We start from the raw sequence: 13,768 nt of genomic DNA, 5'->3' as shown, positions 1-13,768 counted from the left end.
ACCCTGGCTGAGGACCTGATGCTCTCTTTGCTGTCATTCGTGCTCTCTACCCTGTGGAGCTGGAGCCAGTCCACATCATTCCCACACACCGACATTCAGAGAGCTTCAAAGAGTCCTCAGTGGGGGCGTGCAGAGATGAGCCGTTCACAGAGTATTTGTTCCTTTCTGACTTTCTGTATTTCTGACTTTCACATGTTTTCTGGCGCTGCCTCTGTGCTTTAGACCCATTCCCTGCCCTCAAGAGCTCACAGTCTGACATGGAAGACTTACATGGGCACCTGGTGTAGAGAACCCCCCTCCCCGAGACCTATGGGAGCAAAGAGGCAGGGCCCCTTGCCCAGCCAGGAGGGAGAGGTCAGAGTGGGCTTCCTAGAAGACTGAACAGGAACTTTCCAGGGGCACGTGTGAGGCATTTGAGTAACACCAGCAAATACCATGGCCAAGGGCTTTCCTCCCCAGGCCCTCCCCAAACTAGTTTAATCTTCAGTCTCCAAGTGAGTTGTTGCCTGCCCTAGAGACCCCTGCCTCTATTCAGTGTCTCACTCTCAGAGTTTTGGGTAAGGCTCAGTCCCCGAAGTCCTTTATTTCTTCATTAGCAAACCTGGCAGCTGCCAGAGGAAGTCCCAGTGTTCCCTGCAGAGGGAGTTACCATGGATCCTGGCTGTCCTTAAAGCACACAGGAGGCTGGCATCACCGTGTTCGACGATCAAGGCAGCGTGTTGGGAAGGCAGAGCTGTTCAGTGTTGGATGGATCGTGGGAGGCTGGTCTCTATGGAAAGGTTCCCCCGGCAAGAAACCAGAGCGGCAGTAGGAGGGACCAGACTGCAGAAGGGGGGCCTTGACCCATGGCTGCAGGAAAAACAGAGCCAGAGAGAGAGGTTTCGGGCTAAAATCCGGTACACAAAGGAACAGGATGAAGAGGAATGAGCAGAGTGAGCTGCAAACACTGACAAACAATGGGAGCCAGAGATGAGGAGCAAGAATTCAGGGAGGAGGGCAGGCAGATGAAAGAGCCCCCTGTTCGCCTTCCAGAGGTTACTAGGAGGGTCTGTGCCCCTGCCTCCGCTGACACAAAGGAGGCATTGCAGGGTGGGGTGAACAATGAGAGGAGGTGTGAGTGGGCTCTAGTGATGCTCATCGTTGCCCCTCTGCCCAACCCCTGATTGCTGGTTGTCCAGGGGTAGGGGTGGATCCTAAACGTGTCCAGTGCTTGAAATTACATTACCAGAACTCAGGCTGGTTGGAGGCTGGAGATCTGGATTCTGACACTGGCTCTGCCACTGACTCATTCTGTCACCTTAGGCAAGTCACTTCTGTCTCTGGGTCTCCCTTTCCTGTATAATGAGGATAATACTCCCTGTTCTTCCCCCTTCCAATAGTTTATTGTACAATGAGAACAAAACAAGATGGTGTCTGGGGAGTGGTGGGGACCAGGTGGTGTGGTGGTTCAGAATTTGGCTGTTTGGACCCTACCCCTTACTAGCTGTGTGTGTAGGGTGGTTGCTTTATCTCTCTGGGTCTTGGTTCCCTCATCTGTAGAATAGGGGTGATGACAGTACCCACACTCCTGGATCATGGTGAGGATTCATGGCATCATGTGCCTGGAACTCTGAGTGGTACTATGTCATGGAGAATGGTGGGAACTAAGTGGAGCCCAGGGTGCCTGCCTGCCCACTGTTCACAGAGCCCTGGGGCAAGGAGGAGGGGCCTAAGGGGGAGGAGTGGAGAAAGCCATTATTCCCTGAGAATGGCCCTATTCCAGTTGGTTCCCCTGGAAAAGCCTGTCCCCACCTGGAGAAGTGTGGCCCAGAAAGGCCCAGATAAGTAGGATATTCAAGGAAAGAAAAGAGTCACAGCTGAAAGGCACCTGGGGCTCATCTAGTCTAATATGCTTATTATACAGATAGGAAAACTGAGGCCAGAGAGGGATTGACTTGGTCACAGAGAGAGTTGGTAGAGTCTAGATGAGAGCGCAGGTCTCCAGCACCCAAGGCCTGACCTTGACCTTGGAAGGTGGTCTAAGGAGCCCTGAGGGCAGTAATAGAGACAGTGGGTTCTGCAGCTGAAAAAGACCCAGGGAGGACTGTGGGAGTGACCCTTCCCTCTGTCCCCCCAGGATACCCTGGATCTCTCTAGGGCCTGATTAGTGGCCTCCTGTGAGGGAGGGGGCAGCCCCAGACTGGCAGGCAGGTGTGTCAGCTTGCTGACCACTGCCCCATACACACACATATGTCCTATAGGGGTTCTGCTTCAGACGATTTACTTGTTTTGATGAAAAGGGGGTTGTTTTCCTTTCAAGGGGAACATGCATCCAGGAGAGGAGTCCAACCCAAGGGCAGCCTACTTATCCTTCAGCTGAGCCCCACATAGACTTGCAGCTCTTACCTGAGTTATCCAGACGGCAGGGCCTAGACTTACACTGCTTGTCTGTAGGGAAGAAACAGAAAAGAATCAAAGGGTCAGTAGCTCTCAGGACAGGAAGGAGCCCCAGAACCCTGTGGTCCATCCCCGGCTTACTCTAGGACAAGCTGGTACATTTTCTCCTAACTCTGCTTCCTTATGGTAGGACCTCCCTTACCTGCATTTGACTTGACCCATGAGCTGCAGAGCTAGAAGGGAGCCAGCCCTCTCCCTCTCCTATGCCTTGTCACAGCCAAGGAGGCACTAGTTGATGTACTTTGCATGTCTTCTCGCCTTCTGCCAATTCCTGCGCACTCATGATGCTGTCCAAGTGGGAATGGAAGCCACACTGGACCATCTCCCATTTTAGATGCAGTCCACAGTTCCAGCCAACAACCTGCCTCTAATTGTGCAAAATGGACCTCGCAAGCCCCTGGGAGTCACTCAGCCAGGACCAGCGGGCCACAGCCCTTTCAGAGATTAAGAACCTGGGCCTGTCTTCAGGATTCCACCTCTGGCCGGTCCTGGGGGATAGACAGGAAGAGTATCTGAAGCCTGTGACTGCCTGAAGTGGAACTTTGGGGCACAACACCCAACTGCTGTCTTCCCACCCCCCTGACACCCCCAGTCAGTATACACGGCAGCACAGGATTTCCATTCAGCCAGATACACGTGTTCCTCTTGGAAACTGAGTTTGGGGCTCTTACTCGTACCTGGCAACAATGGTCTGGATGTCAGTGCTGTGGCCATAAATTAGTTGCCTTCTAACTTCCAGCTGGGAGAAAAGCCTGACCAATTCTGTTTGGCCCTCAAATGGCCACCTGCTTCAGTCAGGAAACCCTCTTCGGCCTCCCGGCAGGTAAGTGACCAGCCCTGGCTTAGGGACCTCCAAGGACAAGGGTCCTGCTACCTCAGAAGATTGTCTCCTCTTAGATGCAAAGGGTAGAGGGGCAGAGGATAGGACTGGGTCCCCCTCACTGTTCATCTGTTTGTCGAATTTGTATATGGACCTGCTGGAAATGCGGGGAAGCCTGTCTTCTGCGTGGGGCACACTCCATGCTCACCTTTAATGTATTCACAGTTGTACGTGCTGCGCTTGCCCAGGGCCCGGAGGTAGATGCGGGTGGGGCCCTGGGCTGGTCTACTGGCATTGATCACCTGGAAGGTCTCGAAGGGGGGGATCAGCACCTCCTCCTCCCCGGGGAAGAAGGAATAGCCCTTGATAGGTGCCCCAAGGCAAGTCCAGATGCCGAAGAAGGTATCCTCCCCAAACTGCTGGGCTGCGACGTTCTGCAGGGATGCAGATGCAAACCCCCCCAGCCTTACGGTGGCCCCGGGTCCGGCTGGCCGGAAGCGCAGGCCATGCACCCCTCGGAACACCTGGTGGCACTGGGGTGAACGCTGGCCCCTGCCCAGCAGCTGTAGGGCCTCCGTCAGCAGGAAATGGAGTGTCTTGAAGGAGAAGTGGTTGAGGTAGTGGGCTCTGGAGCGGCCCGCCTCGCGCACGGCCGCGTTGAACTCCTTGTGCAGGGGGCTGTGGGCTGTGTAGGCCAGGAGGGCCACCCCGTGCTCGTCGCGGAAGCCGGGGGGCCGTGCGGGCAGCCGGGTGGGCCTCGGGCCCCACTCCGGGCCCCAGGCCTGGCGGTGCCGCCACTGGCTGCTTGCCAGCGCCCAGCTGTCGGCGTACACCTTGTTGGCCTGGAACTCCGTTTGGTTGAGGTCGGGGAGAGCGGCCGTCATGGCTGCCGCGCAGCCAGCGTACTGGTCATCGAAGGAGGCTGGGGCCATGTCCAGGGGCATTTCCTGAGCGAACAGGTCTCGACGGGTGATGGGGTGGCCCTGGGCCTGAGGGAGACGGGGCAGTCAGGACTGAGGGATTGAGCCTCGGGAGAGTGGGAGCCTGTCATCAAATTTGTCCAACTAGATGAGGACCCCGAGGGTCCCAGACACACCTGGCGGGGGAGGGGATCGGGACCACTAGTGGGTCTGGGGCTGGCCCCTCTGCTGGGCGAGCGGCAGTGGAGACAGTCGCCCTCTACTCCCACGGCTCCTCCTCCCAGTGTTCAGAAGAAGCCAACAAAGCAGCTCCCTGCTGGCGTGGGCACGGTGGAGGGTGACCATACCTGAAGGGCTTCCATGAGGCCCACAGACACAAGCAGCAGAGACATCAGGGGAGGAGTCTGCATGTTGGAGGTAGCCCTGGACAAGTCACTGTCTCTCTGTGGGTCTCAGTTTCTTCATCTAGAAAATGGGAATGTTACCTGTACAATTTAAAACATTAATTAGGGATCCCTGGGTGGTGCAGCGGTTTAGCGCCTGCCTTTGGCCCAGGGCGCGATCCTGGAGACCCGGGATCAAATCCCACGTTGGGCTCCCGGTGCATGGAGCCTGCTTCTCCCTCTGCCTATGTCTCTGCCTCTCTCTCTCTCTCTCTCTCTGTGACTATCATAAATAAATTTAAAAAATTAAAAAAAAAAAATAAAACATTAATTGACACCTGGTCTGTGCCACTCCCAGTGCCTGGCACAGAGTCACAGCATAAAAATGAAGGCTCACGGCACCTGGGTGGCTCAGTTGGTCGTACATCTGCTTTTGGCTCAGGTCATGATCCCAGAGTCCTGGGATTGAGCCCTGCATCAGGCTCCCTGCTCAGCAGGGAGTCTGCTACTTCTCCCTGTCCCCCTGCCTCCTCCTCCGCGCTCATGCTCTCTCTCTCTCTCTCTCTCACAAATAAATAATCCTTAAAAAAGAAAGAAAGAAGGAAAGAAAGAAATGAATGCTCGGGAGAGGACCTTTCTTGCCAGAAGGATCTTGGGAGACTTCCTGGAGGAGGTGTTATCTGAATAGGATCTTTCAGGATGAATAGGAAAATAAGGCTTCGATTAGTGGAGATTGGGAGAGGAGTGGGATTTGGGGTGGGAAAGAGCCTACCTAGAACAGCAGAAATAAGAGGAGCAAATGTATTGGATGTAAAAAGTGAAAGACCTTGTGTCCAGCATGGCAGAGCTTGCAGTGTGGGAATGTTGGAAAGACTGGGGCCAGTCTTGAAAGGTCTCGACTGTCATGGTGAGAGGTTTGGGCTTCACCCAATGGGGGATGTGAGGCTGGAACAGATCCAGGACTGGCCAGCTGGTGGGGCCATGGCAGTTCTCCAGGGACAGGATCCAGCCATCCTCTCCTCCCGAAGTCCTGCTGAGAACTGAGCCCTCCTCTCCTAAGCCCTCAACTGTGTCCAGGACAGTGATAGTATAGACTCCCAGGTGGTGAGGGAGAGGGCCTGGGAGATAGGGGAGGATGGGGTAGGGAGTGATGCTCCAAGAAGGCGGAGTCCCAGCTTTGGGTCAGGATTGGAACAGATGGTTTTTAAATCAGCACTGCTTCTTATTTTTTTCTGTTTCTTTTATTACCAAGTAATGCATATGCTTATAGTGGAAAAAAAAATGAATCATAGAGTCCAAGTCCCTGTCTTCTTTCTCCCTCCGAGCCCTCCCTCTCTCATACTTGTGCTGCTATTACCATAATAATAGTATCCTGTAGGACCATTTTAGGTGCACGTGCAAATAATTTAATATGTAAATATGCATGCACCCAGATTTTTTTCCTAATTTTTTTACATAAAAAAAAAGATTTTATTTATTCATGAAACACACACACACAGAGAGGCAGAGACCCAGGCAGAGGGAGAAGCAGGCTTCCTGCTGGGAGCCTGATATGGGACTCGATCCCCAGACCCTGGGATCATGACCTGAGCCAAAGGCAGATGCTCAATCATTGAGCCACCCACGTGCCCATTTTTTGACATTTTTAATATTACACATAATACTTCACTGAACATCCTGGTATAGAAATCTTTGTCTATTTGTGTGCATATTTTTATAGGAAAGATATCCAGAAGTTATATGATGTTTAAAGGCTATAATTATTGTTTATTTGGCACTGCCAAACTGCCACCCAGGGGCACTGGTTTGCCCTTCCACAATAGTGAATGAGAGGGCCCTTTCCTCTACATCTTTGCCAGTGCTGGCTATCATGGTCTGTTTTTAACTTTCACTTACCTGGTGGGCACAGATGGTATCTATTTTTTAATTCACATCTCTGCTCACTAATAAGATCAACCTTAACTTTAATCTTTACCATTTTAAAGTTTTAATTTTCTACAGGTAAATACATTTTCATTGTTCAAAATGTAAATAGTCCGAAAGGCATGCAGTGAAACACCTTTCTCTCTCTATGTCCTTTCCTTGTCTCCCCAGAGGCAACTAACATTCCCATTTTCTGTGTATCCTTCTAAAGATACCCTATGCACATATAAGCAGAATCACAGGTATTTCCAATTTCCTTTCACAAATGGCAAAACAGCGGTTCTTTATCTTCGGAAATCTGATGAAAGCTGAAGCCTCTCCTCAGACAATGGATATATGCACTTTCACACCGTGTTATAGGAGTTTCAGGTGCTTGTGTCTCTGCCCCCAGTCGTTCTCAGGCTAAGTGTCCCTGCTCCATAATCCCCTCTGGTTCTTTTCTTTTTTTCAATTTTTAAAAATATATATATGAGGGAAGAGATGAGAACACATCTAGAAAGGGAAAAAAAAAAACCACAACAAAACACAACTTTCCTCCGTGGCCTCAGGACAGAGCCTCCTCAAGTTGGCATTGGAGGTGCTCTGTGACCTAGCCCTCCATGATCTTTGCAGCCCTGTGCCCTCCCCCCTGCCCCACGCTTGGCTTCTTCAAGACAGAACAAAGCTCCCAGGTGAGGCATCACTGCTTCCTTCCCTGTGGCTCTGCACGCATTGCCATCTGCTGGGGATGCCCTCATCCTACTACCCACTTTTCAAGACTGAGCTCAGGGGTCACCTTCTCCAGGGAGCCGTCCAACTTCTCTGTGGTCTTACATCACCCAGTGCTTTCCTCTGTCACTGTCCTCATCATACTGTGTTGCCCTTCTGTGTCTATCTCCTGTCCTGGCTTGTGAGTTCCTTCAGGGCTGGGACACAGAATGGGTCACTTTGAACAAAAGATAGCCCCCAAAAAACACAGAGCTGAGCCCCAGCCAGGCACAAATGAGGCCTCCTGGAATGTTTGCTGAGAGTCTGAGAGACTTTCTGGGTACAGCTGACAGTGTAGGCCACTGCAGAGCAAGTTGATGGATGACTTTGGTGAGCAGCGTTGAGGGGGAATAGGGTGGGACCTGAGCGATGAGGACATTACGGGAGGTGAGGAGATGGAGGCACTGGGCAGCCACTTCTATCCTACCTGCCCTCTGTTTTTTTCCTCATCCTGTCGGGACACCTGTCAGTTTCTCCTCATCCAGACCCTCACTGAACATTCCCTTCTGGGGTTTTGACTCCAGGAACCCCCAAATTTCCCAATGCCCCCAAACCTTCCAGATATCCTAAATATCTCCATCAAAGATGCTATGGTCTGTATGTTGGTGTCCACCCAAAATTCATATGTTGAAATCCTAATGCCTGCTCTGATGGCTTCAGAAGGTGGGGCCTTTAGGACATAATTAGTTCATGAGGGCAGAGCCCTCGTGAATGAGATTACTGTTCTTATAAAAGAGACCCCACAAAATTCCCTAGCCCCTACCCCCACGTGAGGACATTGTGAAAAGGTATTGGCTATGAGCCAGAAAGAGGGCCTTCACCCAACCATGCTGGCACCCCAACCTCAGACTTTCAGCCTCCAGAACTATGATAAATAAATGTCTGTTGTTTATAAGTTATTCAGTCTGTGGTGGTTTATAGCAGCCTGAACAGACTAAGATAAAAGTTTCCCTGAAACTGTTCCTATCGACTCCTAGAATTCTACCAATACTCCAGATTTCAGGTGCCTGGGTGGCCTTCAGCTCAGATCATGATCCTGGGGTGTCAGGCTCCTTGCTCAGCAGGGAGTCTGCTTCTCCCTCTACCCCTCCCTCTGCTCAGGCTCTCTCTCTTTCTCAAATGAATAAATAAAATCTTTCTTAAAAAAATACCCCAAAATTCCCCTTTAAAAAAGTCTTTCCCTGCCCTGTACCCAGGAGGAGGGTGGTGTGCCCCTTACCTAGGCTTTCTCCAGGGAAGCTGGTGTTGGTCTCCAGTGATGACCACCAGGGGAGGGGGAAGGCAGGTTTCTCCTTTATACTGTCAGTTCTCCCACCCCTTGTATCCACACAGCTGCTCAGAAATGTGACACTCCCCCATCTATTTCTGGATGTCTCCTGAAGGCTTGGGAACGCTAGCCTCTGCCCAGTCTGCCCTGGGCCCGTGTACCTCCCATAAAAAAGGGAAGCCCTGAAGCCAGAGAGAAGGTGGGCTGAGACATCGAGGATCCAGGCTAGAACAACTGCCTCCCCACTGGGTCTGGTCCTTTGTGCAGCAGCCCTGTCCTCAGTATCTTTGCACTTTGTGTTTGTCTTATGTGAGCATGGAGACTCTCCTAACGTGCAAGGAGAAAATTCCAGATTAAGGAGGCTGGGTCTGGCCAGCACTGATTTGCTATGTGATCTTGGAGGACTTTCTGCCTCGCTCAAGGCCCCTGCTCAATGACTAAATGTGACTCCATCTCCTGGGGCCTTTCTTGGATTTCCGCATTTCGGTTGGGAGAAGCACTTCCATGTGGGGAGAGGACAAACCCTGATCCCGGTAGACTTGTTTCAGCAGGCCTAGCTGTCCCAGACAGTATCTTCTGTTCCAGCAACTGCGAGTGCTCAGGGTCCTCCATGGAGACAGGCAGTCAGGATAAATAGGCAAGATTTGGTTTTTCACAGTAATGGGGAACAGTAGAGAAACTGATGTTTCTAACCTAGGTGAACTTCGGGATGGTCCATCTCACTGGAGGGGGACAAGAGTACTTGTCTAGAAGCTGTGTGTCTGCCTGACAAACGCTCTGGTTTTTTGGGAAGACACTTTTCCCACCTGCCTTGCTGCATTTCTCCAAGCCCAGACACACAGTTTGTCTTTTTTGGTATATAGGAAGGATTTTTGGAGAAAGGATTTTAGAAGAAGGAAATTCTTCATTTGACTGGCAACCTGCGGGAATGGGGCGGTGCAGATGGGGCTAAACGAATGAGCCAGATCAGGATGGAGGCCCTGAGGAAAGTCTAGCCTTCTACGCCCACCTCAGCCCCAGCAAGCAGCAAGAAGCATCTCTTTTTGGGACCCCCCAAATCCCTGACCATTTTGGGAATAACCCTCAGGCTCAGGCTGCCAGAAAGCTGTCCCCAGAGCTGCTTACTGATTTCTCAGCTGGCCCCTTCTCCCATTACCTCTGATTAGCATCCAAAACTCAGAGCCAGGTTATTTATAGACAGGCCCGCAGCAGGGGAGGGGAAAGGCTAGTGTTTATAAACATGGGGTCACCTGGGTCTAAGAGATCCAGAGAGAGAGGGTCTGGGGAGGGAGCGGGGCTGGCCCCTGAGGATGTGAGACAGCTCTGCATCTGGTCCAGCCCTACAGAAGGGAAGGGGACGGGTGGGTGCCGCCCAGATGCTGGACCACACGTGCCCCATGAGTGGGCCTTATGCAAATTTCATGCAAATCGGCGAGTGCCCCAGCGGAGAGTTCTTGGTGGGGGGGACCCTCGTGGGCCTCCCCGGCCTAGTGGTCTGAGAGCTGGGGCACGGCCAGGTCGGGGCCGCTAGAGGGAGAGGCCGAGCATCACGAGTCCCTCCTCTAAGCCTGGTCCCGCTCCGAGCCACAGCGGATTCTGCAGAGAGGTGGCAGTAGGGCAGGGGAGGTGCGCCCCTCGGCCCCTTCCCGCGCCGCTCGCGTTCCCCTACCCCGTGTCCGTTGTTGCAGAAGAGAGGTGTCGGGTTACCGCCGCGGGGGCTATAGTTAGCCGCGGGACTTTGTGGATCGGCTGCACTCCCGGGACAGCGCAGCGCCCGCCGGGACTTAGCCCCCCGCCGCCCGTGCCCTCAGTGCTCCTTCCCGCTGTCACCCCAGCAACTTCCAGGTGGGTCCCTGGCTCCCGCCCCCTCCCCTCTCCGGGCCGAGCCAAGCTAGTGCTCCACCTTTACCATCGCAAGATGGTCTCGGAGCAGAAGGCGCAGCATGGGGGCTAGTGGGAAACCTGGGGAGCCGAGCCTTGGGGTTGGGGGGGTACGATAAAATCTAAAACCCCGCCCACTCCCTTAGGCCCGCCCTTGGCCCCGCCCACACCTGCTTGGGCCGCGTCCCGGACTGGGACCCTTCACACCCCAGAGGAAGGGACCCTGATCTCTGTCCCCCAGCCCATCGCCGCTGGTGCCCTCTTCATCTGGACCTCGCCCTCCTGAGTCTCCCCCAGGAATGATGCTGGCGGCTCTGCTGATGGCTCTTAGCTACCTCGGCTTCCATGCCCTCTGGCAGGTAACTGGGAGAACCTTCTGCCACAAAGGGAACAGGTCAGGTGCAGACCCAAAAGAGGTGGACTGGGGGGCTGACTCCTCAAAAATTTCTCCCAGGGACCCTCTTCTAGGATACCAGTCCTCTTAATCCTCTTCTTCTCTCCCCTGCAGGGAGCCCCAAGTTCCCATTCTCTCTCCCAGAACCTCTGCCTCCATCCACTGGTCCCCTTAGGGTCCTCCTTCCTTCATATTGTTCCTCCTCACTCCCTGTCTGCCACCACAGGCTCAGCCCAGGGAAACCGGCTCTGGCTACCTGTGTGCTGCCCTCCTGCAGGCCCTCCCAGACCAGAGCTTGACCTCCTCCACAGCCCCACCCCATGCTTGGGAGTATGGGCTGCGAAAGCAGGAGAGAGGACTCAGGAGTCTCAGAGCTGACACTGTCTGGGTGTGGTGGCATGAAGGGGCAAGTGAACCTAAGGATGGAGACCTGGTCAGGTCACTGGACGTTGGCTGTAGATTTGTGTATCACCTGCATACTGAGTCTTAGAGCCAGAACAGTGTTTGGAAGTCAGCTAACCCCACTTCCTACCAGGTGTAGGAACTCTCTAAGGACAAAATGACCCCTTCACGTTGTACATGCTGCCCTCGCAATATTCCTGTGAGGTTGGAAGTATCCTCAGTTTATACATGGAGAACCTCAAGCTCAGAAAAGTTAAGAGACTTGCCTGAGATCCCATAGCTAGTAGGTGGAGAAGTCATGATTTGAATCCACGGCTGTCTGACTCCGGCAGCTGTGCTATTTAAGCTCTTGAGCTCTTGCCAAATGACATACACTGGATATTTGGTCATGGAAACGAGATACTGTGTTTCTGGATTGATCTGCCACCAGTCCAGTGTTCTCTGTCCAGTGCTCTGAACTTCTGCCCTTTCCTATGTGGCTCCTCTCTTTCCTACATCCATAGGCCCAGGCTGTTCCCATCCTGCCCCTGGGCCTGGCTCCAGACACTTTCGATGATGCTTATGTGGGCTGCACAGAGGAGATGGAAGAGAAAGCAGGCCCTCTGCTGAAGGAGGAGATGGCCCGCCATGCCCTGCTGCGAGAGTCCTGGGAGGCAGCCCGGGGGGCCTGGGAGCACAAGCGCCAAGGGCTCACCCTGCCCCCTGGCTTCAAAGCCCAGCATGGAATCGCCATCATGGTCTATACCAACTCATCTAACACTTTGTACTGGGAGCTGAACCAGGCTGTGCGGACAGGTGGTGGCTCCCGGGAGTCCTACATGAGGCACTTTCCCTTCAAGGCTCTGCATTTCTACCTCACCCGGGCCCTGCAGCTGCTGCAGGGCAGTGGAGGCTGCAGCCGGGGACCTGGGGAGGTGGTGTTCCGAGGTGTGGGCACTCTTCACTTTGAACCCAAGAGGCTTGGGGACTCTGTCCGCTTGGGCCAGTTTGCTTCCAGCTCCCTGGATGAGGCAGTGGCCCGCAGATTTGGCAACGCCACCTTCTTCTCTCTAAGGACTTGCTTTGGGGCCCCTATCCAGGCCTTGTCTGTCTTTCCTGAGGAGCGCGAGGTGCTGATCCCTCCACATGAAGTCTTCTTGGTCACCAGGTTCTCCCAGGATGGAGCCCGGAGCCTGGTGACCCTCTGGAGCTATAATCAGACCTGCAGTCACTTTAACTGCGCCTATCTGGGTGGTGAGCCATGCATGAGGGAAGCAGGACCAGCAGGGTGGGAGAGACCAGGAGACCCACGTGGTCAGTGGGGAAGTTGGGATGACTGTTCTCTATGACTTGGGTTCTCAACTCTTAGGAGGCCTTTTTTTTTTTTTTTTTAAGATTTTATTTATTAAAAAAAATAAAAAAAAAAAAGATTTTATTTATTTATTGAAAGAAAGAGAGCATGAGCTAGGGGAAGGAGAAGGAGAAGCAGACTCTCCGCGCTGAGCAGGGAGCCTTATGTGGGCCTCGATCCCAGGACCATGAGATCATGACCGGAGCCAAAGACAGACGCTTAACCGTCTGAAACACCCAGGAGCCCCTCGTAGAAGGTCTTATAAGTGTTTTCTGGCTCTATGAACACCCTCAGGTGATTCTGTTAATGTTCTCAAAAGGTTCTATCTGCTGAACAGTCTAATTGACCAAAAGAACCTGGTTAAGAAGGTTGAAAAGCAGAGGAAAGTAATAGGGGAGCTGCTTCAGGTCTCAGGAGGCCTTGGACTAAGTGGGCTTGACACAACATATATACACCATACCCAAGTGCTGAGGCAGGGACAGGCTGCAGGAGCCGCTGGGGCTGGGGTGGGAGTAGGGATGGATAGGGAATCTGCGGGAGATTTCCCAGGGGAGAGAGAAGAAGGAAAGTTAGAGCTAGAAGGGAAAGCTGGATTGAGAAGGGGAATGGCCCACGCCAGGGCCTGGAGGGAAGGGAAGCTTGGAGTGTGAGGAGCTATCTACCCCAAGGCCTCACCGTGCTGTCTGTTGCAGGGGAGAAGAGGCGGAGGTGTGTGTCTGTACCAAGTGAGTATCTTCCTGCCCCTTCCTCACCTGCTTCAACTCCCCCTGGCTCAGCTGACCCTTCACCTTCTTTTTTCTCTCCAGCAGGAGGGCACCCGGACTCCACCTCCAAGAAGGACTTCTCTCTGCTTTCCTGGAAGACCCTGCTCTTGGCCCCCGGGGGCTTCCAGCTCTCAGGAGCTGGGCCATGAAAGCCCAGTGTCTGTCACTTAGGAGTCCTAGGAACTCGTGACCTTCATATGAAGAAGAAGGCCTAGAACGGCCTCAAAGTGGGAACGTGGTTTCGGACCCAGCCCTAGCAGCCATTTCCCCAGGGATGGGGACCTACCCAGTCATCTCTCTATCCAATCAGGATATGGGGGGATCTGAGGCCATGGCAGGGTGGAGGGAGTTCTGCTATGTGGTAGGGACTCCCTGGGACAAGCAAGGGTGGTACTATGATGGCCACTCAATTAAACAGTATTGCAGTGTGGTGACATCAAATTTCATTGGTTTGATTGGTTTATTCCATGAGACTAGACCATTTACCCTGCTTTGGCTTTG

At 53.2% G+C, this 13,768-nt stretch overlaps 2 protein-coding genes across 5 annotated transcripts; one reads left to right on the top strand and one right to left on the bottom strand.

Annotated features, from left to right (window-relative positions):
• Positions 1-154: 154 nt before the first annotated feature.
• On the bottom strand, positions 155-8,576 carry ART1 (ADP-ribosyltransferase 1). 2 transcript variants are annotated; one of them, XM_025459178.3, is made up of 5 exons: positions 8,449-8,576; positions 4,524-4,661; positions 3,465-4,245; positions 2,386-2,427; positions 155-849 (listed from the first exon to the last, which is right to left on the bottom strand). In XM_025459178.3, the coding sequence occupies exons 2-5, from the start codon at positions 4,584-4,586 to the stop codon at positions 770-772; spliced, it is 966 nt and encodes a 321-aa protein (XP_025314963.1). In that variant the 5' UTR covers positions 4,587-4,661; positions 8,449-8,576; the 3' UTR covers positions 155-769. The 2 variants fall into 2 exon arrangements, with proteins under 2 accessions (XP_025314963.1, XP_025314962.1); XM_025459177.3 differs by having other exon boundaries at positions 4,524-4,641; positions 8,449-8,569.
• ART5 (ADP-ribosyltransferase 5) lies at positions 8,547-13,708 on the top strand. Of its 3 annotated transcripts, none has more exons than XM_025459182.3 (5): positions 8,547-10,341; positions 10,619-10,736; positions 11,677-12,406; positions 13,196-13,228; positions 13,310-13,708. In XM_025459182.3, exons 2-5 carry the CDS (start codon positions 10,677-10,679, stop codon positions 13,414-13,416), a joined length of 930 nt encoding a protein of 309 aa, XP_025314967.3. In that variant the 5' UTR covers positions 8,547-10,341; positions 10,619-10,676; the 3' UTR covers positions 13,417-13,708. The 3 variants fall into 3 exon arrangements, with proteins under 3 accessions (XP_025314967.3, XP_048954883.1, XP_025314965.1); XM_049098926.1 differs by having other exon boundaries at positions 8,548-10,341; positions 10,524-10,736; positions 13,313-13,708; XM_025459180.3 differs by having other exon boundaries at positions 8,548-10,341; positions 10,524-10,736.
• The last annotated feature ends 60 nt before the right edge of the window (positions 13,709-13,768 follow it).

The sequence above is a fragment of the Canis lupus genome, chromosome 21, assembly GCF_003254725.2.
Source record: "Canis lupus dingo isolate Sandy chromosome 21, ASM325472v2, whole genome shotgun sequence".
NCBI lineage: Eukaryota > Metazoa > Chordata > Mammalia > Carnivora > Canidae > Canis > Canis lupus.
Note: the sequence above shows the minus strand (reverse complement) of the source record. Positions and strands in the feature narration are given on the sequence as shown.